At 38.2% G+C, this 25,096-nt stretch overlaps 1 protein-coding gene across 1 annotated transcript; it reads left to right on the forward strand.

Moving 5' to 3' along the window:
* The first annotated feature begins 7,363 nt into the window (after nt 1-7,363).
* Nucleotides 7,364-20,812, forward strand: GJA1 (gap junction protein alpha 1). Its single transcript, XM_006727939.3, has 2 exons — nt 7,364-7,563; nt 17,882-20,812. The coding sequence occupies exon 2, from the start codon at nt 17,898-17,900 to the stop codon at nt 19,044-19,046; it is 1,149 nt and encodes a 382-aa protein (XP_006728002.1). The 5' UTR covers nt 7,364-7,563; nt 17,882-17,897; the 3' UTR covers nt 19,047-20,812.
* The last annotated feature ends 4,284 nt before the right edge of the window (nt 20,813-25,096 follow it).

Raw genomic sequence — 25,096 nt, forward strand, 5'->3', positions numbered from 1 at the left:
GGGGTGGAGAAGGTCAGTGTGGAACATGAAGGAAAACCCATTGAATATGAGTAAATCTGGACTTATATGATGTAGGATTCAAGTTACTTATGAAAGTAAACATAAAGTATTATGAAGTAGTAAGAACACATATTAACTTTAAACTAAAAGCATTTAAAATATCCATGCCTTTTTTTAAGGAGTAAATGCATAACTTCTTGAGATGGGGCCATGCAAATGTAAAATTATAAAATATCCCTATGTGTTCTTAATATGCTCCAATTCTTCTGGCATCTGCTTTCAACTCCTGGCTTTCTCTTACCCTCTTACCACCAGGAATCCCAAAAGCTAAGTCCATTTTCTAGTATACTAAATTGTACTACCTAAGGGATACATACTTTTCCTGTTTTATGATTCGCTTTTTAAAACTTCAGCAAAGATACAGTGCTATGAATGTGTGTGTTGGTTGGTTGAAGTTACATGTAGAATCTGGATACTTAATCAAGAATTCATGGTCTGGGGCTGGGTGGCAAACACACATCAGAAAGGCCACCTCAGAGAGAACTACCAGTGCTTCTGTATTCATGTCCTTGAAACACACCAAATGTTAGGTAGGGATTTTCACTAGTGAAATTAGTGGTTTGCTAATCAGCAAAATGAATGTTAGAAATAGGCTCTTCTTGATGAACTTAGCGGTATTCAACAAATGTACATTGGCTATAATTTCGCATGAACAGGCTGTAAGAACTTGACCCTTCGTTCTGTGTCCAGTCATTGGTTTGGAGGATATCGGGGGGCCAAGTCTTTGTATTACAATATGAGTGCTGTTTCTGGAATATCGTCACTTCTTTTCATGTGAAGGGGTGGTCTCAGCACCTACAAAGAACAAGGTTGGGACTTCATAGAGAATACACACCAAGTTATACAAAATGTTCAGTGCCTGCCTACTACTAAGTGCTTAAAAAGTGTCTAAATGTGAGGCTGACCTTGGTCTAAAAGCTTGTGTTTTAATCTGGCATTAATGTCATGGCACATGGCACAAATTTATATCCCCAGATTTTTAAAGCTCTTTTTGTAAGTCACAATGGTAAATTAATTTTTTGTTAAATTGCCCATAGGTACCTTGTCACCTCCTTCAGGACTCCAATGTCTTAATCCACAGGTAAAACTTTAATGGTGGAACATCTACCCTCCATAGTGAATGACTAGGGAAGATGGTTTTGGTCTGAAAGAGCTTTGAACGGCCTTAAACCATACTTCACTGGGTGGTAATATTCTGACTTTATATTGTGCTGGCTCTGACCTCTAGTGTTTTGTTGTAGGTGACTACATGAATCTTCAAGAGTTTAAAAAGGCACCTACACCTTCCAAACATACTAAATTTGCTACAACAGTTTTGGACTTTGTTTTTATATCAGTACCCACCTGACACTAAAGTACTACTCATTTCCAGCAGCAAATAATTAATTAATAAGAAAACTGGAGGCTCTCTTAAGGTCTTACGGAGTTTGTTAATTTTGTCATTCTTAGAGTTATGTGGGCTGTAATATTTTTACTACATACAGAATTTTGTTACTATGAAACATAATTTCTTTTTTTTGAATTTTAAATTTAAATTCAATTAATTAACATATAATGTATTATTAGTTTCAGAGGTAGAGGTCAGTGATTATGAAACATAATTTCTTATAGATAATTGCGTTGTTTCATGCTATCCTAAATGAAAGCTCTATTAAATTTGGTGGTGTCCGTGAAGGACATGTACTGTATAAAAGCTGCCCATAGGTACCTTTCCCTGTACACCAAAGCAGGCTTAGACATACAACAGAAGGGCATTTTAACGACTTTAGTAAGTGGTGCTATAACCAAGCATATAAATATTTCATTTGGGAATTTTTATCAGCTGACTTCTGAAGCAATGATGTCTTTCCCTTTTCTTTGGCATCTACTCAACACGTATGTGAATACTTTTGTTCATGCATTTGTTATTATAACTATATGTTGCTCATGTTGATTGTTTGCAAACATTTTGCATATAAAGGAATCACCTGCACTTATAAAATATTCTCTCTGTTCTCCAAATTTCCACTGCATTCAGTACAATGCCAAATATAAAATGATGGTGAATGATTATATTGACGAGATAACTATTTTGCTGAATGATTTTAATTAATTAAATAATGTTCATTTTCTTTGGCTTAAAATACTACAATATTTTCTCATTGTTAGATGAGCTTTAGCTGACTTAAATTGTTAGAGGAAATAGCCAACTGTCAGTCTGTCCAAATGCCTTAATGTGTCTCCTTAATATAAATTAATATATGTGCAAAATCAATAGTTTCAGATCCAAAACTTCTAGCTTTGCTTCTGGTAATTTTTTAAAGGGGACACAGCATTAATAGGATGCTTAAAAATAGCAACTCCCTGTAGAACCTTAGAAAAAAGAACATGTTCCTTTAAGAAAAAAAACTATTATTTTTCCAAAAATTATTTGGTCACTTTTTCAAAATTCAGTTAAAGAAAACTCAAACCCTAAAGCTGTATGAATTTCAACCTAATACTGTTTTTGTTTTCACTGCATAACTAAAAAATCGTCACTAGCATAGTTCCTCAGGACATAGGAAATATTTGCTGCATGAAGGAATATAAACATTAAAAAATGATCATAAAAAATGAACCAAGCTTAATTTTAAAAAGGCAAAAATTTTTTTAAGTCAAAGTATTAAATGATTTACCAGTTACTTCTGATGATGTTCATTTTCACTTTGTACAGAAGGTGGAGCCAAAGACAAATTTATCCACTGGCTGGGACTCTCTCATTAAACAAAACAGAACAAAACAAAACAATTCTTCCTTTGACAAATCTTTTTTTTTTTTTGTATGTAGCCTCACAGTAAGATATACTTGGAGATAGAGGTGGAGAGGTGGGCTATCTATCAGAATAAGTTCAGATTTTACCCAGGTTGAGACAAACTTTGATCCTGAAATCTCTCTCAAGGATGTTAGAATGCTAAATAATGGGAAGCAAGTCTCAGTTAAGTGAATTCTCTGGAGTTATGAAGCAAATTGTCAGACCCCAGAAATACATCTACTGAAAAAGGATTCTAGCACAGGTCAGTAATATGTTGGGAAATCTTCACTATTCTAAAGGAAGTATGATTGATCAACCGTCACATTAAGAACACATTTTATGGCTGGTTTTACCAATTTAGGTAGAGTATTTCTGAACTTGCGTATTATTGAGGTCCAAATTAACTTCTGCTTCCTTACTGTCCAATCATTATTGGATAAAATGGAAATTTGGTGCATAGAAAGGATTATTCTGATGCTAATAAAAGGAAATCTATAAAACAATGACATTTTACTCCAATACATAATCACCCTAGACCCTCCCTGTTTTAGATAATCCTTTTATTCATCTGTCTTCGGAGTCCCCCAGAGGTATTGCAACCTTCAACTCTACTCAACTCACTTCATTTGTAGTCAGCTGATAACCTCACCATTTTGAGAAGTTATCTTCAAACCCCAGCTTCCTAATGCTCATGCTCTCCACCCCAAAACGTTTTTTTTTCTTTATGCTCTGCATTCACTCTTGTTTTAAAGGAATAAATGTCCTTTTTTCAAAGTTGAAACTCTCCCAGTACTTAGGTGATATTTCCTTACAAATAAGCCCTTGTGATCATTCTAAATACCCTTCTCTTTCCCAGATTCTACCTTGCCTCTTTTTTCTTTTTTTTTTTATTTGCTTACATTAAATGAGGAAATCCACTCGGGCTGTGTGTGTGTGACTTTTTGGCACATAGCCTAAATCATCATATCTCTTAGTAATCTCATCTGTACCTGTTATTTTCAAACATCAGTTCTATGCGTATAATCCCAAATCTTTAACAATTTTAACCTGAACTCCATAGCCAATATTTTAAATTTCTAGTGAGATATCTTTACCTAGATGTTTCACTTCTTCATACTAAAATAGTCCAAATCAAAATCATTACATCTCTTTCAGCAATCAGTTCCTAATCCAGACTTCCTTTTTTGTGTTAGTAACATTTTCCCAATCAAAACTCCAAACTCTGCTTCCACACCTTCTCTCCCTTGTCCTCCTCATTCAATCTGTCATCAAGTTCTGATAATTCTATTTTCCTTTATCTTTCTTACTCCTAGTACCCTAGTTCAAGTTCCCATAACTCATTCCTCTACCAGTACAATGTTCTCCTTACTCATCTCCAATCTACAGCCACCAATTATTTTTGGATGTTTATGCTACTCGTTGAAATGAGAGTAATCCACCACAGTTTATGTGAGATAGGCATTTAAAGTCCTTAAAAACGAATCCATCTGTTCATCTCTTTAAAAATTCCAGAAGTTGGTATTTTGGAATAAAGGTAAAAATCCAAAAATACAGTTGGTTCTCATATTAAGAAATCCTCACAGTTCTGAAAAAGAGTCTATTCTCTACTGTGCCAATAACGTGCATTTTTCAACCCACAGAGCAACAAGGATACAGCAGACTCTAAGCCTGGCCCATGGTGGTGCCTGAAGAGGCTGTGCAGATGATGGCAAATGTAAGTGACTGTCCCTCAGCCCTCAAGAGCAGTAGTGCCTGACTAGCAAATCAGACTGCATCCATTTCTTCTGCACAGACAAGACCCAGCAATCAGAGAAATTACAGTTCTCGGAAGTCAGTGTTTATATTGATGAAATGGCATTAGTATTTCTGAGAATACGAGAAAAACATATTTAAAGAAATCTGTCCCACAATTTTTACAGAACATTTCAATCGAGACAAGCTTCTAAGTTCAGGTAAGTGAGATTCTTTATAAAAGTACATGACTGGGGCGCCTGGTGGCTCAGTCAGTTAAGTGCTTGCCTTGGGCTCAGGTCACGATCCCAGGGTCCTGGGATGGAGCCCCGAGCCCCATGCCGGGCTCCCCACTCAGCGGGAAGTCTGTTTTTCCTCCTCCTCTGCCCCTACCCCTGTTTGTGCTTTCTCTCTCGCTCACTCTCTCTGAAATAAATAAAATCTTTTGAAAAAATAAAATAAAAGTACATTACTGGTCAAAATGTAACTCATCAGCACTGCTAGAGTAAGAATTATAGTAGGAGTTTCTACCAGGCATTTGGAGAAGCTGGTAGGTGTTCACGAGAGAGAACTGGTTGTCAGTGTTCTAACAGGGAAGCTATTCACAGTAACCCACCTCCCCTTGAGCATTATTACTTATAGGATCACATTTTGGTAGAATTATTCCAAAAGAAGAGAAAATCACATAGAGTGTCTTTTAGGAATGATTCTGTGAAAATCATTTTAGAAATAAAAGATATAGTATATTCCATATGTTAAGAGAATATTTAATTACTGGCTCATGCTTTCACTAATCCCTTTGGCTTAGGAAATGGTTCAAGTGATATCCGTGAATAACTTAATTTGGTATAAAGAAATTCTTTAGTTTTATTTCAAGTTGGTCATATAGCATAGACTAAAAAGAAAAGGTAAGAGAATACTTAAACATCAATATTCTTTTGTACACTAACAAAACATAATTGAAAACAAACACAATTTTTTGTTTAAAAAACCTTGTTATAAAATAATCACAACTTTTCAATCATGCAACTAATTCTGAATTAGCATTTTAGGAAATTTTTAAAATAAAATGGATAAATTCAATAATAATTGTACTTGATAAATAATTTTACTAAAGTAAAACACATAGTAATGTAAACTAAATGAAGCACAGACTTTTTTTTTTTTTTAAAGGGGGGAAGCAGAGTTTCTTATAATAAAGAGAATAAATCACATTTTCATGAATGTTTTCTGAATTTAATACAATAATTTTTAGTTAGGACAACACAATAGACTCATGTGAAGGACAGGACAATATATATACAAGACCAAAACAATATTCATGGGTTGCTGAGCTTGGAGATATGAAAGTCAGATTACGATTTCTACTTCTTTATTCACCTTCTTTAACTTAAAGAAAAATGTACCCTTGGAAATAGTATAGCCCAGCAAATGAGAGCAAAATTGTGTCTTAAAATAACAACATTTCAAAAGGTGTTTTATAATCATTTTAATGAAAGTAGGGAAAGGTATCTGTCAGGAAATATTTGCCATCTCCTTTTCTTGGTACTTGTATTAGTGAGAAAAGAGTAAGGAATATTCAGGCTAGATGAGTTTGCTTTGTTTCCAGAAAATAATGGCCAAGAGATTTCCCTGCCCAACTTCAGGAGCATCACTGAAGCCTGTTTATGGGGAATTGTCCTACCGCAGCCCTCTGGCATGGCATCTGGGGAGTCCTCAAAGGAGTACCCACTCTAAGAATGAGGCAACATAACTCAGGCTATTATAAACCTTAATGCAGAATGCTGAAGAGGGAAGTGGAGGAAAATCATCTAAAAATTGTATGCACAGTTCTGCTGTCATTGGTCAAAAAACTCTACAGTGGGTTTTGGAGAGGGAGATGGTCACCAGGAGGGTCAATAGTTTTGGGATCCACTTAATGCCAACTTACATGTGGGTATTTCATTAAAAAAAAAAAATCCTGACATTTCACTGTAAATGCATTATTTTTTAATGCATTGCCATGAATGGAACTGAGATATTATAAATTTTCGGTTCCTCAAAGATCTGGTAGAGGTCATAAAAAAAAAAAATTAAAAAAAGATCTGGTAGAGGTCAGCTACCACGAACTCACAGTCAAAATGTTTTATATACAATACAGTTGTAAATATAAAACTAGTTTTTGCTAAACTGAAGGAAAGAGTAAAAATTCAAAGCAGTCGGGGGCGGGAGTTGGAAGGTAGATTTGGGATGGGCATACCACCATATATGTTCATTTTTGCAATGTCTCTCTCCCATCCCACCATTTCCTTTGTTAATTGTCCCTACTTAAATTAAGAGGAAAGGAATTAGATCATTAAATAACTCACACCCACCTTTAACTTCACACACCTTAGCCAATATCAAACAAGTTTGCACTGGCTAAACTCTGTTCCACCATTTTTATTTACTGCAACATAAAACATGCAATATATATATATATATATATAATTGAAGAAAAGATTGTAGTATTGTAAAATACAGAACTTTTTATTATCCCTGGACTTTTGGTGAAACAAGCACTAACTAAAACCAGTAATTGCTATCTATAAAGAGTAGCTGCAAGTAGTGGCATTCACGTCTCGAATGCTATTCCATTTTTCTCGTCAGCAAATTTAAACTACAACTTGATCTCAACCTGGCTATTCCTCTGAGCCTTTTCTCCCCCACCCTTCCACGGTCACCGGCCTCCTCCCCACTCTCCTCCCCGCCTTTCCTCTGCCCCTCCCCTTCTCCAGCCCCTCCTCCTCGTTGAGTCAGTGGCTTGAAACTTTTAAAAGCTCTGTGCTCCAATTAGAAAAAAGCTTTTACGAGGTATCAGCACTTTTCTTTCATTAGGGGGAAGGAGTGAAGAAAGTACCAAACAGCAGCAGACTTTTAAACTTTAAATAGACAGGTCTGAGTGCCTGAGCTTGCTTTTTCATTTTACTTCATCCTCCAAGGAGTTCAATTACTTGGCGTGCCTACTTCTTTTAAGAGAAAGAGTAAGTTAAAAAAAACCAAAAAAACCTTTACCTATTCGTTTCTATTTCTACACGTAAAAGTTTTCTAAAGTTTTAAAATGTGTTAAATGTAGCTTTGATATGATACTGTAAGTGGAATGATGTACTTGAAAATGTGTCTATAGTTTTACATTTAAAATTGAACGTTCAGTATTTTCTTAACTGTTGAAACGTTTCTAACAATAATGCAACAGGTAAAATAAGATCCAAACCTTTCCGATTAGAATAAAGCACCAGTTTACTGGATATTTGGTTCTTCATTTTAGAGTATAATTTTACTTTTTTGGGTAATCGATAATAGTCTAGGTGTTTTGTAACTGGGGTGGAGGGGGATGATTGGGGCCTGGGTTGGGGATTTGACTGACAACATCACAAAAAAATCAAAGTGCAAATTTGCTTAGCTTGCTTGCTATAGAGTTCTACACTTTGTGCTTTTTCATATGTAAATCCTGATTGATGTTCTATAGCTGTGCAAAGCAAACTTCTTAACAAAGTGCTTTGTTAAGACCTTGCGGTTACTTGACTTCCACGTGGTCCCTTCCTAGAATTTTCCCCAGTAAACAAAAAGATATAAAAATCAGAGTTGTAATATTGAGGTTTTTAAAGCAACAGTAAGTAGTTACTTTGTGTTAGCAACCACTATGGAAACATGAGACCCTCAGGAGAGCCACCTTTTTTACTCGACCACGTTGGCAATTCAGCAGATGAAATCCCTTGAATGGGTGGTGGTTACTTACAAAGCATTAGAAGGGAAGAAGAGACGTTTAGAACAAAAGTGAATGCCAGGGTGCATTTCCAAAACCGTCTCCTAAGACTGAAACTCTTAGAAAGAATATGAAACAAAATTTCTTAAACAGCGCCTTAGAGGGAGCTAGCCATCCCCCACCCCTCCGACTCCTCTTCTGCCTGTCCGAACCTGTAACAGACTTCAGAACTGTAGGGCAACTTCGGGTTGGAGTTGCTTGAGTGCTGCCTGTAGGCAGTGATTACGTTGATTTGTTATGTTAAACGGTTCAGTTTCTTAAATGCTCTTGTTGGTAACACGCCTTCTGTTAGCCAGAAGTGCAGCCATGCATTTTCGTGCCCGCTAAGGATTTTGTCTGTTCACACTTCACAGGCCAAAGTAATTAGTTTAAATTCTTGGTGCGACGCTGAGGTTTGAAGTATTTGCACCGGCGAATGCTGAAAAGCAAGTAAAAATGAAAGCTTATGCGGAGGCTGAGGCGGGGGGGTGGGGAGGAGGAGGGGGGCGCGGGGCGCCTCTGCCATCTTAGCATCCGTCGGGCTCGCCCCGGACTCCTGCGCTGCCCGACCGCGGGGTTTGTCGAGGTTTGCTACGTTTCCCTGAAATCCTTACTAGTCAAACCCGGCTCAAGTCTGCGGCCGCCACTGTAAAGAAAGGGGAGGGGGGGGAAGGAGCAGGGGCAGATGGACTTGGTGCCAAATGGTAAAAGAAGAGCAAACGATTAATTTAATTAAACGTGTCAATCCAACTTACCTTCCCTCCCCCCTCCTTTTTTTTTCCCCTCTTAAACTTGTTGAATCCTACTGTGTAAACGTTGGTAAGGCAATCTGAGTACCTTGGGAATTACCGTGCTTATACTGCACTTGTAACTCTCTTGGAAGTTCTCAAAAACTTCCCAAGAATGGGAGTGGGGAGCCGGGGGCGAGGAGGTGCCCGTAATGAAATAAGGGAAGAGCTAATGACGTGTCCAAAGGCAAATCAGTACAGAATTCGGAAACTCAAACCTTGAGTTCCGAGCAGGGGATTGCCCACACTATCCTCTTCGGCATCCAAATGTTTGCTGAGCTTGTCAGATAAAGTTTATCATAATCTCACCTTGACCAACCTCATACTCATCCTCACCCTGAGATGTGCCTGTGTTTCTCTTCAGAAGTGCAAAGTGGGGGTGGGAAAAGGAAGGAGAGCTATACATTGTTGGTAGCTTTGGGTTTATTTGGAGGTGGGTTTAATTTCTGTATCACCAACCAAGTTAGTAAGAAAAAGGTGCTTCCTCTCACCCTTTGAAAATTGGGCACACTTGATCACAAAGTGCCCCGTTGCAATGTGAACAATAGATTGAGATTTCTTAAAGAAGCCAAATTTTTATTTTTGTGCAGGGATTGTTGAAAATAAAAGCCTGTAGTAATGCAGAGACCTCATTAAATTAATTCCATCTCAAATAATGAAAAAAACAAAAAAACAAACAACTGGTTAGGTAGAAAACACCTCTGGGGAAGGGTAATTTTTCCAGGTAGGCCAATTGACTGAAAATTATGGCAGGAGTAGGTTCTGTCCTGGCAGTGTGTATGTGTGATGCTTTGTACTTCCCAAAGTCAGAGTATAGCTGTCACTTGTCCTTTGCATGGAAAATGGCAGTAGTAGTGTTGTGCGCCTACTTTCTTCACTGTTTAAACAGGTTCCACATTTTTCTAATGCCTTTTAGAGTTTATCACCACAGCTGCCATCCACTTGGTTTCTCACCCTTTACTGTATGATTGATTCCCACATTGCTGGCCCTCTCTGGGAAACGAGGTTTCAAAGATACTCTGTAGGAAGCATCTAAAAGGGTGTGTTTGCAGATACTGAGAGTTGTTTTCTTAGATGTTTCCAATTCCTGCATAGAGAAGGATGGAAACTCATGATACAGTGCATTCCTTCCTTCCTTTTATAATATCCAGAGGTATCTCTTTGTATGAAGCCTCAGAGCCTTTTAATATATGATACCAGAGGGAAGGGAATGATAGGGAAGTCACCAGTGATTAATACTTTCTACTCCACCTTTCCTGTTGTTCTGACTTCCCTCCAAGATTCTTGGTTGTTTAAATAGATTGTTGAAGCTTATCCACAGACAGCAGTTCAGCTCTGGAGGGAAAAGTAGTTTAATTTAGTGTTTATCATTAAGGTCAATATGCAGTACAGGTAAGTCAAGTTTAAGAAAAAAATCCCCAGGATTTCTCCTTCATTGGGAGATTAATTGATTGTATATATTTTTTTGATCCTTGGGATAACTACCTAAAGTCTTCACTTAATCTGTCTAAATTCACCATTTGGCTATGTAGGTACATACTGTCTTTTGCCAAAATGAAAACACAAACCATGGTGAGATATGTATATCAATGACTTTAGCCTTAAAATTTTCCGTAATCTTTATATCCAAATTTCCCTAGCTTTCTAATTAATTTCTAGAAAATACGTTTTATGGAATGCTTAAAATTCACAGTAATACAGAGATGGAGTGGTGGGTTTTTTTTTTGTGTTTGTTTTTAGCAATTTCTGTGAGCCAGATATGTCCTATAGGATATGGCTCTTTTCATGATTTGGGGAAGATGCCTTCAAATACAAACAGACAGGCAGACATTCTTCAAGGTTTTTTTCTCCTTATCAACTGATAAAGGGTAAATTCTTCCTTCTCACAGATCTGTATGGGATTGCTAAAATAGCAATATTGTACTCATTACAAGAACATCTTGAAAACTAATTTTGATTACCGTTAGAAAAATGTTAATCATTTCCTAGTTGCTGTTTTGCTAAAGAAAATATTCCAAGATAATAAAATACATGAGCTGTATCTATATCTAAAGATCTTTTAAAGAATAATAACTACACTTCATTGAGCTCTTAAAAGAGCTCCAAGTACATGAGTTATCTTATTCAGTGCTCACTGAAGAAAATACTGTTCTTAATCAATACACTTGTGAGCACCCTAATGGTGTGTTTACATGTTGAGAAAATAACCAGGCTATTCAATAAAAATAATCAATTCGGAGGTGAGTGGAGGGGAACACCAAGAACTGACAGAAATTACGTTTTTTAAGCTCATCAGATCACAATAGAAGAACATGGCTTTTTGCCTGCGGCTTCTGGCTTAGGGTTTTTCTTCTAGCACCCATGAAGTGACCATGAGACACTTCTATTAGTGGGGGAGTTGAGTGGTAGCTGCAGAACTGGGGCGGGGTGTTGTCTCTCTTTGGTAGGCCTCATACTATCTTTGGAGTCCCTCACCCCTCAACATCCATCTCATCTCAATGTTCTGTGGACGTTGATGTAGATTGACTTATGTGATGAACAGGGGTAAGAACCAAGGAAAGAGGTTAGTCTCTCCCCACCCCACCCCTCGCCTACCCCCACCCCCCCAAAAAAACAAACCATGCAGTTCTATGCTGTGCATCATATGCCTGAGGAAATAAAATGGTATCATTCTTTATAGAGGAATCTAAGGATAATCGGGGAACCATGAGGCAGAATTGTAAATAGATGTTTAAATGGAGTAGGTTTGACACACCACAGAGTTAGGGTAACCGTCCAGGTATAAGGAAGCAAAAGGTTGTGTATTATTTGAACTGGGAATATTTGCCATGGTCCCTGATTCAAATCACTTAGTTGCCTGCGTAGACGACTACACCGAGATGTTCTGTTACCCAGGGTTGCTATGAGCAACCCTTCAGAGCTCCAGGCCTACCTCAAGATTTGTCATCCTTGAAATAGAAACAAGTTTAAACAGGCCGTTTCTTCTATTGCGAGACACTCTGGTGTTACTTATTCTCAGCCGTGATTGCATCACATAGTACAGAGTGAGAATACTGCAGAATTGGGGGGATGACAGCACGCGGTGGTTGTTTTAAAATCTTAACCTGTAACAACAGAATAGTAAGACTGAGTAAACATCTACAATACCTGACACAGTGCTGCAAGAATCCCAAATTACTATGATGTCACGTAATAAATTCAAGAAGCTCTTTGTTAAAGAACCTTTTTTTTTTCTTACATCAGTCCTTACTGACTGCTCAGGAATCATTTGAAGCATGTTGTTTCAACAGACAGTTTTCTGTTTTAGCAATTATCACTTGAAAATTTAAGGTCTGTATTACAGGAGATGCTGACAGTCCTTTTTTTGTTTTTTTTTTTTTTTTACTATGAAAGTCCCTTTTTTATTTTTATTTTTTTTAAAAGATTTTATTTATTTATTTGACAGAGAGAGAGAACACAAGTAGGCAGAGTGGCAGGCAGAGAGAGAGGGAGAAGCAGGCTCCCTGCCAAGCAGGGAGCCCGATGCGGGGCTCATCCTGGGATCATGACCTGAGCTGAAGGCAGACGCTTAACCGACTGAGCCACCCAGGCGCCCCAGAAAGTCCCTTTTTTAATTAATTTGAAACTTCAGAAGTTTGGGAAATACATAAGAGGTAGTAAACAACACTGATGAATGGAACCTGGTGCCTTTTTTTTTTTTTTTTGGTACAGGCCTCCTTTAATTCATTTAATAGATACTTATTTAGTATCTGACTCTTAAGTACTGTGGTTACAGCCGTGGACAAAGACACGCCCTCAAGGAGCTCACATTGTAGTGGAGGAAAGCAGATAGTACTAAGTCCTTGCCATGGAGGGAGACAGACAACAAACAGGTAAATATATGTAATACGTCAAGTACAGCTAAAGACCATCAAAAAAAACAAAACAAAACAAGAACAGGACAAAGGGAATAGGAAGTGAGCGGACTAGAGGGCTGGCTGATGAAGTGAGACCAGAGTGGAGACCTACAGAAGTGAGGAAGTGAACCACAGAGACGGAGCTGAGCTTGAGTGTTCGTTCTTGAGGTTGGCTCTTGGAGGAGAATGGTTTGGCAAGCAGGGTGACTAGGCTAGTGACCTGAAACCTGAGGAGGTGATGATGGCCAAGATGGGGCTAGGAGCAGGGGTGGTGGAGGGATTCGTCAGTCTGGGTTTTGGAGGAAGATAAAGCCTATAGTATTTGCTGACAGAATGAATGTGGGTTATGCTAATTACGTGTAGATGTGAATATTACCAAGGAACCTCTTGGCCATTGTAACTGTCTTGACTGAGCCCCCTCAAAGATATTTACTGCAAGGGATAGGGGTTCTTCTAAAAGTTAAAGAAAAACATCAGGAGGTTTACATTTTAGCTTAGGGGCTTAAAATTTTTTTGGTTGTAGTATGTTAAAAACACACAGCATTACACTTTTCCCCAGATAGATCTATTTAATGATTTTTTGAGGAACTTATATAGTCATTTTCTTACACATTTTTAGCCCTCGTGATTTTATTTTTTCTTCATCTTCTCTTAAGTGCTTACTTTCAGTCATAAAAAAGGTGATAGGTGTCACGTCTCATGTTGGTTTTTAACAATCCCATTTGCCATTTTTAAGTCCCTGCTCCAGGCTCATTACAGCTGTCATTTGGGAAATTCTTTAAAATTGAAATTAAAATATTTTCTAGTTTTCCTAACAATTCTTAGTATATTAATGACATGAAATGACTTGACTACAGCTTTGGCATGGTGATTTGCTCTGGCAAAAGGGACAGTCAAACGTAATTTAAAATTGAAGACTTATTTTCATTTTAAATAAGGTGTTTGAGTCCTTGTGGTCTTGGGGCGCATCAGGTGGAAGTGGAGTGACACAAGGTGGTGCCGTGAAGGGTGAGCTTCATTCCCAGGCGCCCAGTCAGCCTCTGCTCCTGATCCTGGGCCACCCCTTTTGCCTTTTTAGGTACTCTCTGTCCCTTTCTGTTCTCCTGGCATTTCCCAGTCCTAAATATTTTGAACAAGAGAGCACTGAAAATGTCAAGGAACGCTTGGCTTGCCTGCTGGCCTGAAACTTCAGAATTACCTGGTGCATTTGTTTAAAAAAGAGAAAAGAGACAAACTAATATTCCAGCACTCTTCCCCCCACCCAAATCAGATTAGTCAGGCTGGTGAGTGCCAGGAATGTATGTTTTTAACAAATGCTACCAAATGATTGTGGTGCGGTTTGGGGACCACTGCAGAAGTGGTCATGCTTGGATATCTGTGGCTTTTGGCCTCTAGTCTAGAGGGCCATAAAGAGCAAAGGAAAATGTGCCCTAATACGGTACACAGAGGACAGAAGAAGGATGCTCCACCTGCTGTCAAGCATTTGCATAACTCCTTAATGGAGACCTTATTCTACCTATAAAGTTCCAGCCTGGGAACCTAGAGGTGGAGGCATGAATATATATGATGAACATTCAGCTGCCTCCACTGCTGTGCTTTTCTCATGTATCATATAAAAAATAGACCTGTCTTAATGCTGGTGAATATGAATGAGGGCTGTAGTGTGTAAATCAATGCCAGGGATTCTGTGAACATGTAATTATGCCTATTATTTATAAAAAGACATTAATTTTTTGACTAAGACTTGGAAAAATGACAATACTAATGGGGTGGGGGGGGTCAACTAGTTGATAGAACTTTTGACTCAGAACAAAGGGAACACCTACCCAGAAAAGGTAATATTTTTGTTACCTCTCCTTGAAAATCACAAGCATTATAAACCATCACATTAAACATTATCTGATGGTCTCTATGATAGTGGTAATGACTGGTTACAGGATACCAGGTGTCTAATTGGATAATTCATCTCATTCAGATGAAAGAGTATAACTCATTAATGCAAATGACAACCGTGTGGGTGCTTAAAGAAAAGACAACTTTGCAATTAAGTTGCTGGTGTATTAATAAAGAATACTACCTAGTGAACTGCTCAGTGACCCAATTCACATACTTTGGCACTGTGGGGCATTTTTGGGAACCTCAGAATTAGATGAAAGTCAAGTTTTATTTTCCATAGAATGTACCGAAGCTTAGTCATTAATTGCCACAAGCATCTACATAATCCTATTTTAACTTTGAGCCTTGAATAATGATGAAACACTGACCAAAATGACTTCTCAGTATGCCCAGTAATATATCTAAACATGTTAAATTTGTCTTGAGCTCGATCACTGAGTGAATTTGATGAGATGTATGCAGACAGTTTATTATTTTAGAGTTGATTTCGCCGTCCCACTTCCCTCCCGGCAGTTGGAGTATTGAGCAAAAGCAGATGACACTGGCAAAATATTGTAATTCTCTGCAAACAGAATTAAGGCCAATTTACACATCATCACATAGAAACTATCTACTGATAGAGCTCCAAAAATTCTGTTATGTTTGTTTGACCCTCATGGACTGTACTTCTTCATTCCCAGGGTAGTATTTTCTGTTAAATTGTAGGTTTTTTCTTTTACGTTGTCTCACCATCAAACTGTCCATCAAAGCTAAATTACTCCCTATCACTTTGAGCCTTCTTGACTCTTTAACTCTCTTTGTCAACCTTATAAGCCTTTGTTCTTTTTTTCCCTTTGTTCTTTTTTGACTGCTCTTTTCATACATCAGTTTCACTGTCTAACATGTCACTTCGGAATCTAAAATGGCCCTTCCCAAAATTAGAAGGGAAGCTCCCTTTTTTATGATCATTGGAAAAGCATTATTTCTGTGACCTGCCCACCCACCTCCCACTCTTCCCTTAGCATTCCTTGGCATCAGTCTTTGGGTTGCCATCAAAGACACCCATCAACTGCCAATTTAGATAGCTGGTACATAGTTTCACTTTATGGATCAGCCATCTCTTTGTTCCATCCAGGAAATCCCAGGCCAGATTTCCATTTCATTTTTTCTGGCCCCTGTAGCCCGGAGGTCCAGGCATTAAACAGCAATGTAATGTTGCATGGTGGGGACAAGACTCCCTTGGATTTCATTTACTTCCTACAAGGAGAAGGTGGCTCATAATTGAATACCAGATGAGAAACTTTCATATTCAGATAATGAACATATTTCCAAGAAGCCTGTATAATCCTACTTTCAGTTGCACTATTTAAAATTTCATTACTAAGCTCCTGGAAAGTCTTTGCTTTGCTTGTTTTTGATTATTAAATAATTTTTGACCACTTCATCCTTTTTTTACTCTCCACTTAATACTCTCTGAAAATTAAACTATATTCTCTGTGCCTGCCACATGTAATGTCACTCATTTATTCCCAGCTCTCAGCCCTTGCTAAGATTGTATCAAAGCATGAAAACATTTCTAGCCTTAATCCAGCTTCACTAATTTTAAAACCAGTGTGGTGCATTGGAAATCCTTAGCCTTGGGATCATAAGTCTCCTTGTGGCTCTACTGATAGTCAAATATTTCCTATACCTTTAAGAGCTCCACTTTCATCAGTTAAATGAACTATTGGCATTAGAAGTATAAATCGAATTAGCTAAATAACTTTTGAGATCCATGTCATCTCCACAGACTTTGGTCCATTTCTCATCCCCAGCAATGGGGAAGTCCTAGGCTTAAGATATCTAGGTATTGATAGAAAAGTTAAATCTAGTCTATAGGATAAGGGCCCAAAGCCTGATAAGGGAACTTGAAAGTATACAGCAATCAAAAGATGAAAAACCAATAATTTTTGCTAGAGATAACACTTTAAAATGGTGTCGTTCCCCCCCCACCCCGGCGCCCCTTTAGGCTATAATTAGTATTGTGACAAATTGAACTTCTACTTGAAATGTGATGTGCAGGGGTGCCTGGGTGGCTCAGTTGATTAGGCCTCTGGCTCTTGGTTTCAGCTATGGTCATGATCTCATGGGTGATGAGGTCAAGCCCCATGTGGAGCTCCGCACACAGTGGGAGTCTGTTTGAAGATTCTTTTCCCTCTGCTCCCCCAACTCAGGCACACACGCACTCTCTCTCTAAGATAAAAAATTTTTTTGTAAAAAAAGAAATATGATGTGCATTTAATCTTTGCTTGTTTTGAAAGTAGTTTCCTGCACATAATGACACATTATGTCAAAATGGTGTATTTTAGTACAGCATATTTTTCTCTGGGCAGAAGACAGACTTCTGAACCACATAAGTCACTGCTTAAGAAGAAACAGAAGTATAAATGACCATAATATAGAACATGCACAAAATACAATTGAAATAGCAAGGTGAAACAGTTCAGAGTATAATTAAGAATAAAATGCTATATAATAGGATTGAGGTTTGGAAACAGGTTGTGTGTGTTCATGGGTGTTCTTATCCCAGTTCTTAAACATCCATACTTTTGGAATACCATCCTTCAGCATTTTGCTTAGTCATGCATCCAGACACAAGCCTATCCGGCAAGAATTGTCCTCATTTATCAGATGGATAAAATAAGCAGAGGCACTTAGCATAGACAGTTTCTCAAGTCACATGGTTGAGCAAGTAACATATCTTTGCAAGTTAAGATTGCAATTTACTGGGTACGTCAGCTCTGTGTCTATGAGTTACCGTTATCTCAAGAAAATTGTGAGACTTGTTTGCAGGGGAAAACGGGACAGGAAGAGTTTGCACTTTTTTTTTTTTTTTGAAAAGTGATAGAAGGATATGAGACCTTTTATAATATTTTGACCGTTGACTGGAAACAACTGTACATTTTAACTAATAATTTCTAGTCCGTGATCATTTAGTTGTCTTCTTGTTTCTTTTCAGGTGGTGCCCAGGCAACATGGGTGACTGGAGTGCCTTAGGCAAACTCCTTGACAAGGTTCAAGCCTATTCTACCGCTGGAGGGAAGGTGTGGCTGTCTGTCCTTTTCATTTTCCGAATTCTGCTACTGGGGACAGCAGTTGAGTCGGCCTGGGGTGATGAGCAGTCTGCCTTTCGTTGTAACACTCAACAACCTGGTTGTGAAAATGTCTGCTATGACAAATCCTTCCCAATCTCTCATGTACGCTTCTGGGTCCTGCAGATCATATTTGTGTCTGTTCCCACACTCTTGTACCTGGCTCATGTGTTCTACGTGATGCGGAAGGAAGAGAAACTGAACAAGAAGGAGGAGGAACTCAAAGTTGCCCAAACGGATGGTGTCAACGTGGAAATGCACTTGAAGCAGATTGAAATAAAGAAGTTCAAGTATGGTATTGAAGAGCACGGCAAGGTGAAAATGCGAGGGGGCCTGCTGCGAACCTACATCATTAGTATCCTCTTCAAGTCTGTCTTTGAGGTGGCCTTCTTGCTGATCCAGTGGTACATCTATGGATTCAGCTTGAGTGCCGTTTACACTTGCAAAAGAGATCCCTGCCCTCATCAAGTAGACTGCTTCCTCTCTCGCCCCACGGAGAAAACCATCTTCATCATCTTCATGCTGGTGGTGTCCCTGGTGTCTCTTGCCTTGAACATCATTGAACTCTTCTATGTCTTCTTCAAGGGTGTTAAGGATCGCGTGAAGGGGAAGAGCGATCCTTACCATGCTAGCACTGGCCCACTAAGCCCCTCCAAAGAGTGTGGATCTCCGAAATACGCATATTTCAATGGCTGCTCCTCACCCACAGCTCCCCTCTCTCCCATGTCTCCTCCTGGGTACAAGCTGGTTACTGGAGACAGAAACAATTCTTCCTGCCGCAATTACAACAAACAAGCAAGTGAGCAAAACTGGGCTAATTACAGTGCAGAACAAAATCGAATGGGGCAGGCCGGAAGCACCATCTCCAACTCCCATGCCCAGCCTTTTGATTTCCCTGATGACAACCAGAATTCTAAAAAACTAGCTACTGGGCATGAACTGCAACCACTAGCCATTGTGGACCAGCGGCCTTCCAGCAGAGCCAGCAGCCATGCCAGCAGCCGACCTCGGCCTGATGACCTGGAGATCTAGAGCCAGGCTTGAGAGCATTGAGATTCCACTCAGTTGTGGAGAAGAGAAAAGGTGCTGTAGAAAGTGCACCTTAGGTGTTCATTTTGTTCCAGTGGAGGTGGTACTCAACAGCCTTTGTCATGAGGCTTAGAAAACACAAAGACATTAGAATACCTAGGTTCATTGGGGGTGTTTGGGATAGGTGGGTGGAGAGGGAGGGGCTGAGGGAGGTACAAGTTGGTATTTAATGTAGTGGATTCAAAGACCTTTAGTTCTAAATATAAGTTGCATTAGGTGATACATAGGTAAGGGCTTTTTCTCTCCCCCGCCCCATACCCCCTAAGAATAGTTCTGTGTATGTGAAAGAGTGGGTGATATTTTTGGTTAAATACTTTTTTGTTTTACCATGAAACGGAAATAACTTTGGCCAGGAAACAATACTTCCTGGACATCTTGTTTCATTTTATCAAGAAAAAGTTGGAGGGTTGTCTTTAATGTCCCTGCTGAAACATTCCATTGTTAAAATTTGCACTTTGAAGGTAAGCGTTCTAGGCCTGACCCTCCAGGTGGCCGTGGACTTGTCATAGTGTATTTTCTATTCTTGGTATCAGTTAAAGGTTCAGACAAGGCCCACAGAAGAAGACTTTCCATGCATTTTCCCCAAATATCAGTCAGTCATATGTACATTATTAATTTTTTTTTACATCTACTTGCATCCTATTAATGCCATCACTTTTTCATCATTCCTCAACTACTGTTCACATTCATTTAATGGTTTCTGTAAACATTTTTAAAACAGTTGGGATGTCACTTAACATTTTTTGAATTAGAGTCAGGGAAGCAAGCCATGCTCAATATTTAACAATCACTTGTATGTGTATGTGTGTGGAAGAGTGTGTTTTATTTGTCATGTATTGGTACAAGCAGAGCAGTATAAACTCACAAACACAGATTTGAAAATAATGCAAACACAGTGTTCAAATTTGAGCCTTTCTCATGGATTTTGTGGTGTGGGCCAATATGGTGTTTACATTATATAATTCCTGCTGTGCAAGTAAAGCACACTTTTTTTTTCCCCCTAAGTGGTTTTTTTTCCCCCCCATGTATCCTATTGTGGATACTGGTTTTTGTTAATTGTGATTTTTTTCCCTTTTTTTCCCCCCCTCTTTTTTAGAATATAGCAGTAATGCTATTGCTGAAATGGATGATTTTCTTTTTCTGAAATGTAATCGTGGATGCTTGAATGATAGAATTTTAGTACTGTAAACAGGCTGTAGTAATTAATGTGAGACACTTAGAAGAAATGCTTAGAGTGGGCTTTTAAGTGTGCCTAAATGAATTTTGCAGTTAACTGGTATTCTTGGTTTTGTCCTACTTAATACACATTAAGAACTTGTATTCTGTTATAAGTTAGGCAGTCTTTTGGAGTGACCAGCAACTTTGATGTTTGCACTAAGATTTTATTTGGAATGCAAGAGAGGTTGAAAGAGTTTCAGTAGTACACATGTAACTAATTTATTTGAAATATACCCTAAAGAAATCTACCAATTTCTTCAGATGCCTTTTTAAAACTCATCAGAGATGATTAGTGAAAATGCAGAGTATCATACTTTTCTTCTTGCATGTCAGCTACATAAACAGTTTTGTACAATGAAAAATATTAATTTGTTTGACATTCCATGTTAAACTACTGTCATGTTCAGCTTCATTGCATGTAATGTAGACCTAGTCCATCAGATGTGTTCTGGAGAGTGTTCTTTATTCAATAAAGTTTTAATTTAGTATAAGGATAGCCTCTATATCCTGTGTGATTTTTAAACCTTGTAGTACATCTGTTCACGATTATCAAAGACATTTCCATCGATTATGATGATTTAGGCAAATAAGATTCACAAGTTTCAGGAGTCTTTAAAACAATTATCATTAGTTAGGTTCAGTGCAACATTGATTATTAACATTTTTGGGTATTTGTTCAACTGAGAAGAAGATAAAGTACCCAAGTGTAGAATTTTGGATATAAGATTAATGAGATGTGTGATAAAGTTTAAAATAAGGTAATGCTAGGTAATTTAGCAGATCTCACATGACAGAAGTAAGCATAAAAAGATAAGGTTGATGGTATTTTAAAGCTGTGGAGCCTCCTGGAGATAATAAGAACAAAGTATAAGTATGGTTATGCTCTGCGACAAAAGAATGAAAAAGATCTTTGAGTCCATTATTCCAAGACATTGTGAAAATACAGAAGATACATTTTAGAAATTCCTAACGTTCCCTTTCCGCCCATCCCCCCAAATTGAATCATTCAGAGGGAGTAGAACAGTTTGGGGCAATGTATAATATTGTAATTTTAAATATAAACTTTATTAACAGTAATACTACTAAGTCACATTTCAATAACTTTTTTTAAATCTACATATACATTATTACAAAGCAAACAATTATTAGAGCATAAGATCATTACTAATTTAGAAATAATCTAGTCCAGTTGCTTTTTTTTTTATGAGCAAAGGTTATGAGATCTGCTTTAAATCAAAGGATTATCTAATAACCAGTTTCCCAGTCAATTATGTAATTGGTAATGTCAACATATCTTCAGGTATTATCATTTGGCTGGCTGAGAAACCAATGGTAGAGGCAAGTTTTCTCTGTGCATGTATGTGTTTGCACTTACTACGGGGAATAGAGAAACTAATGATTTATTTGAATGTACGTGTTTCTATGTCCTGCACATGCAGGGGTCACAGGATATGGATGGACAAATGATTAGACCACTGAATGTTGAAGTAGGGTGGTGGTATGAAATAGGTTTCTGATAACAGCTGTGTGGAGATGAGAGGGCAAGTTACATATTTCAGAAATAGTTCATTCTAAACATTTCCCAACTTTAAAGCTTTCACAATTTATTAAAAATAGGCATATTAGAAATGTACACAGTTTTGTAAATGTATACATATATCTGAGAAGTTCTCATTCCCAAAGGAAATCACTGTTAAGCATATGTCAGGTAGTTAAGGAGTGGCAATTTTTAGAATGGCCCCACAATTCCTGCCCAAGGAAGCTTCAAGGTGAACCCTTCCTGAAGTTTTAAAAAAGATGTTCCACTCTACATTTTGCTTAATTGGCTGCCTGCTTTCCACAGCTAAAAATTAAATTGAGTTGTGTTTAAAAATTACGAGAAAACAATGTGGTTTCATTCCACGAATATTACTCATTTTTTGCATAAAATTTCATCTTTAAAAAAATCAAAATTTTGAATCTTCTAGAAGTAGTAGAACTTTCTATGGTGGTGGAAATGTTTTATTCTGTTCACTATGGTAGCCACTAGCCACATCATCTATTGAACACTTGAAATGTGGTTAGTGAATCTGAAGAAATGAATTAATTTAAATTTTAATTAAACAGCCACATGTAGCTAGTGGGTATCATATTGGGCAGGGCAGTTCTAGAGTCTGCTGGGGGAAAAAAAGTTTAATATTAGAATAGGAATAGGGAAGAGAAACTCCAAGATTCTTTTTTATTGTCTTACAACACTATTTCTTATTCTGTTAACACTAGGAAACTTATTTTTAAACAAAGCCTCTGCTTTTTTTTCTTTTTTTTTTAAGATTTTATTTATTTATTTGACAGAGAGAGAGAGAGCACAAACAGGCAAAGGGAGAAGCAGGCTTCTGGCTGAGTAAGGAGCCCAATGCGGGGCTCGATCCCAGAACCCTGGGATCATGACCTGAGCCAAAGGCAGACGCTTAACGACTAAGCCACCCAGGCACCCCAGGCACCCAAAGCCTCTGCTTTTATGTGGAATTCTCTAGTCTTTTGTTAGATAATCATATATTTTATGTTACCATTGTTTTACTTCAGAATTTCATACGCAAGCTTATGCTGCCTATTTTTAAAAGTGGCACGATTGTCTAATGTCTTCAAATTTTGGGAAGAAGTCCAGTGTCCTTCTTTGGTTCAGTGCATTAACATCCTAGCCCCTGTGAGTCTCTATTAAGTTTCCAGGCCATGGGCTATTCTTTTACATTATTTTGAGAAAATTGCTGAACCTCAACCTGCCCAGGATGCTAGTTTTCTGCCCACACACTGCCTCTCCTAAAAATTCCAAACTTCAAATTCCAACATGCCAAAACATCTGTGCTTTGTACTCGGGGGGAGAGCAAAATAATGAAGTTTGGGTGCTTATTAAAGTCTTAAAGTGAGTTCTTTTTATAAACAGCACACCAACAGTGTAGAAACGTGTTTATAATTTTCACTGGCTCTGAGATTCTGTTTTTACCTTTTCTTGGTTGGGCAAATACAGCTGAGCCCTTGGCATGTCAGAATTCGCAGCTGGCAATTTTCAGAACTCAAGAGCAGACACGGAACAAATACCGTGGAAACACTGCTTCAACAGGATAAAGAGTATCGTGTAAAGAAGAAAGCTGATTCAGAGGAAAAATTTTGCATGTTTCCTGGTCTTCAAAAGTGTCGAAATTTTAAGTCATTATTTCTTCTGGTGCCGGATGTTTCTTCCAAACAACCAAATGCTTATTTGGGCTATGACGTGGAGAGTAATTTCAATGCCTACACACTTTCCTGTTGAATACAAAAACTGTCTCAAAGAGGCACCCACTTTGAAAGCAAAGCCTGGCCCTAGTCTTATTTAATGCAACGAGCCCTCTGCCTCTCTGCAATGTGGAACTGGAGCCTCGTTGGGCATTTGTGCTGGAATCTCTTGTCAGTCAGTCACTTTTTTTTTTTTTTAAAGATTTTATTTATTTATTTGACAGACAGAGACACGGCGAGACAAGGAACACAAGCAGGGGGAGCGGGAGAGGGAGAAGCAGGCTTCCCGCCAAGCAGGGAGCCCGATGCGGGGCTTGATCCCAGGACCCTGGGATCATGACCTGAGCTGAAGGCAGACGCTTAACGACTGAGCCACCCAGGCGCCCTGAGTCAGTCACTCTTTACAAAACTTAATTGGAATTTGCTATGGTAGCAGAAACCATGAAGTTTATTTTAAAAGTAAGTGAAGGGAGCACCTGGGTGGCCCAGTTGGTTAAGTATCTGCCTTTGACCCGGGTCATGATCCCGGGGTCCTGGGATCGAGCTCCACATCGGGCTCCTGCTCAGTGGGGAGTCTGCTACTCCCTCATCCACTGCCCCTCTCCCCACTTGTGCCCTCTCTTGCCTTCTCACTCTCTCTCTCTGAAATAAATAAATTAAAAAAAAAAAAAAAGTAAGTGAAGAAAAGTGTAAGACTTTCTTCTGCTTTGAAAAACTTGGGTCAGAGTTATATAGTTCATATATTCAGGCATATTTATTAATTCTAAACACAGTTAATTAATTTAGAAAAGCTTCCTCACATAAAATGTAAACTAACCTTAAGCCTAAACTCTATGAAAATGACTACAATTGAGGTTAACTCAAAGAACTGCAGGGAACGAAGGGGAAAATGTTGAGATCCATTAAAACCGGCCTTGAAGCCTCAACTCCAGCCAGAGTCCCAAAGTTGAATTGGTCATTGCCCTTGAAGACTTTGATGTGATTGTAGGTCTAGTTTAAGTTTTCCTCAACTCAGAGCAACTGGAATTACATTGGCCTTCATAGTGCTCTACCATATTAATTTCTAATCATCCAAGCTCCTCACTATATAAAGATTTATTCAAAGATAGAACAACAGGAGAACTAGTTAAAGACAATGTTTGTTCTGAGACAACTTTCCGTATTTTGGCCAAGCTTGTCAATGACTGCCTTTTTGGGGCAGATAATTCAAAAATATCTGGGGGGAACCACTTTACATTCATGAGTTTCAAATTTCAGTGAGACCAAAGTAATTTGGAAATTAAATGTAACTATATCCAGCATCTTGCCATCTATAATTCAATGTAAGTTAAAACTGTAACAGAGATTTGCCTGTTATATTACTTTCTGATACTTAAAATATATCATAATTTATAATTGTGTAATTCATAATTTTCAAAACGAAAAAAGACAGCAGATACAGTAAATTAGATCGTGATTGAGGGGATTTCAGCGTAGAACTTTAAATCACATTTCTTCTCCATTCGTTTCTTCAGTCTAACCTCTCA

Source organism: Leptonychotes weddellii, chromosome 8 (assembly GCF_054177405.1).
Source record: "Leptonychotes weddellii isolate Sample4059 chromosome 8, ASM5417740v2, whole genome shotgun sequence".
In the NCBI taxonomy this organism is placed as follows: Eukaryota; Metazoa; Chordata; class Mammalia; order Carnivora; family Phocidae; genus Leptonychotes; species Leptonychotes weddellii.

Excerpts from the sequence above, each read along its gene's own strand:
- GJA1 (XM_006727939.3), top strand. The coding sequence starts at position 17,898 with ATGGGTGACTGGAGTGCCTTAGGCAAACTCCTTGACAAGGTTCAAGCC.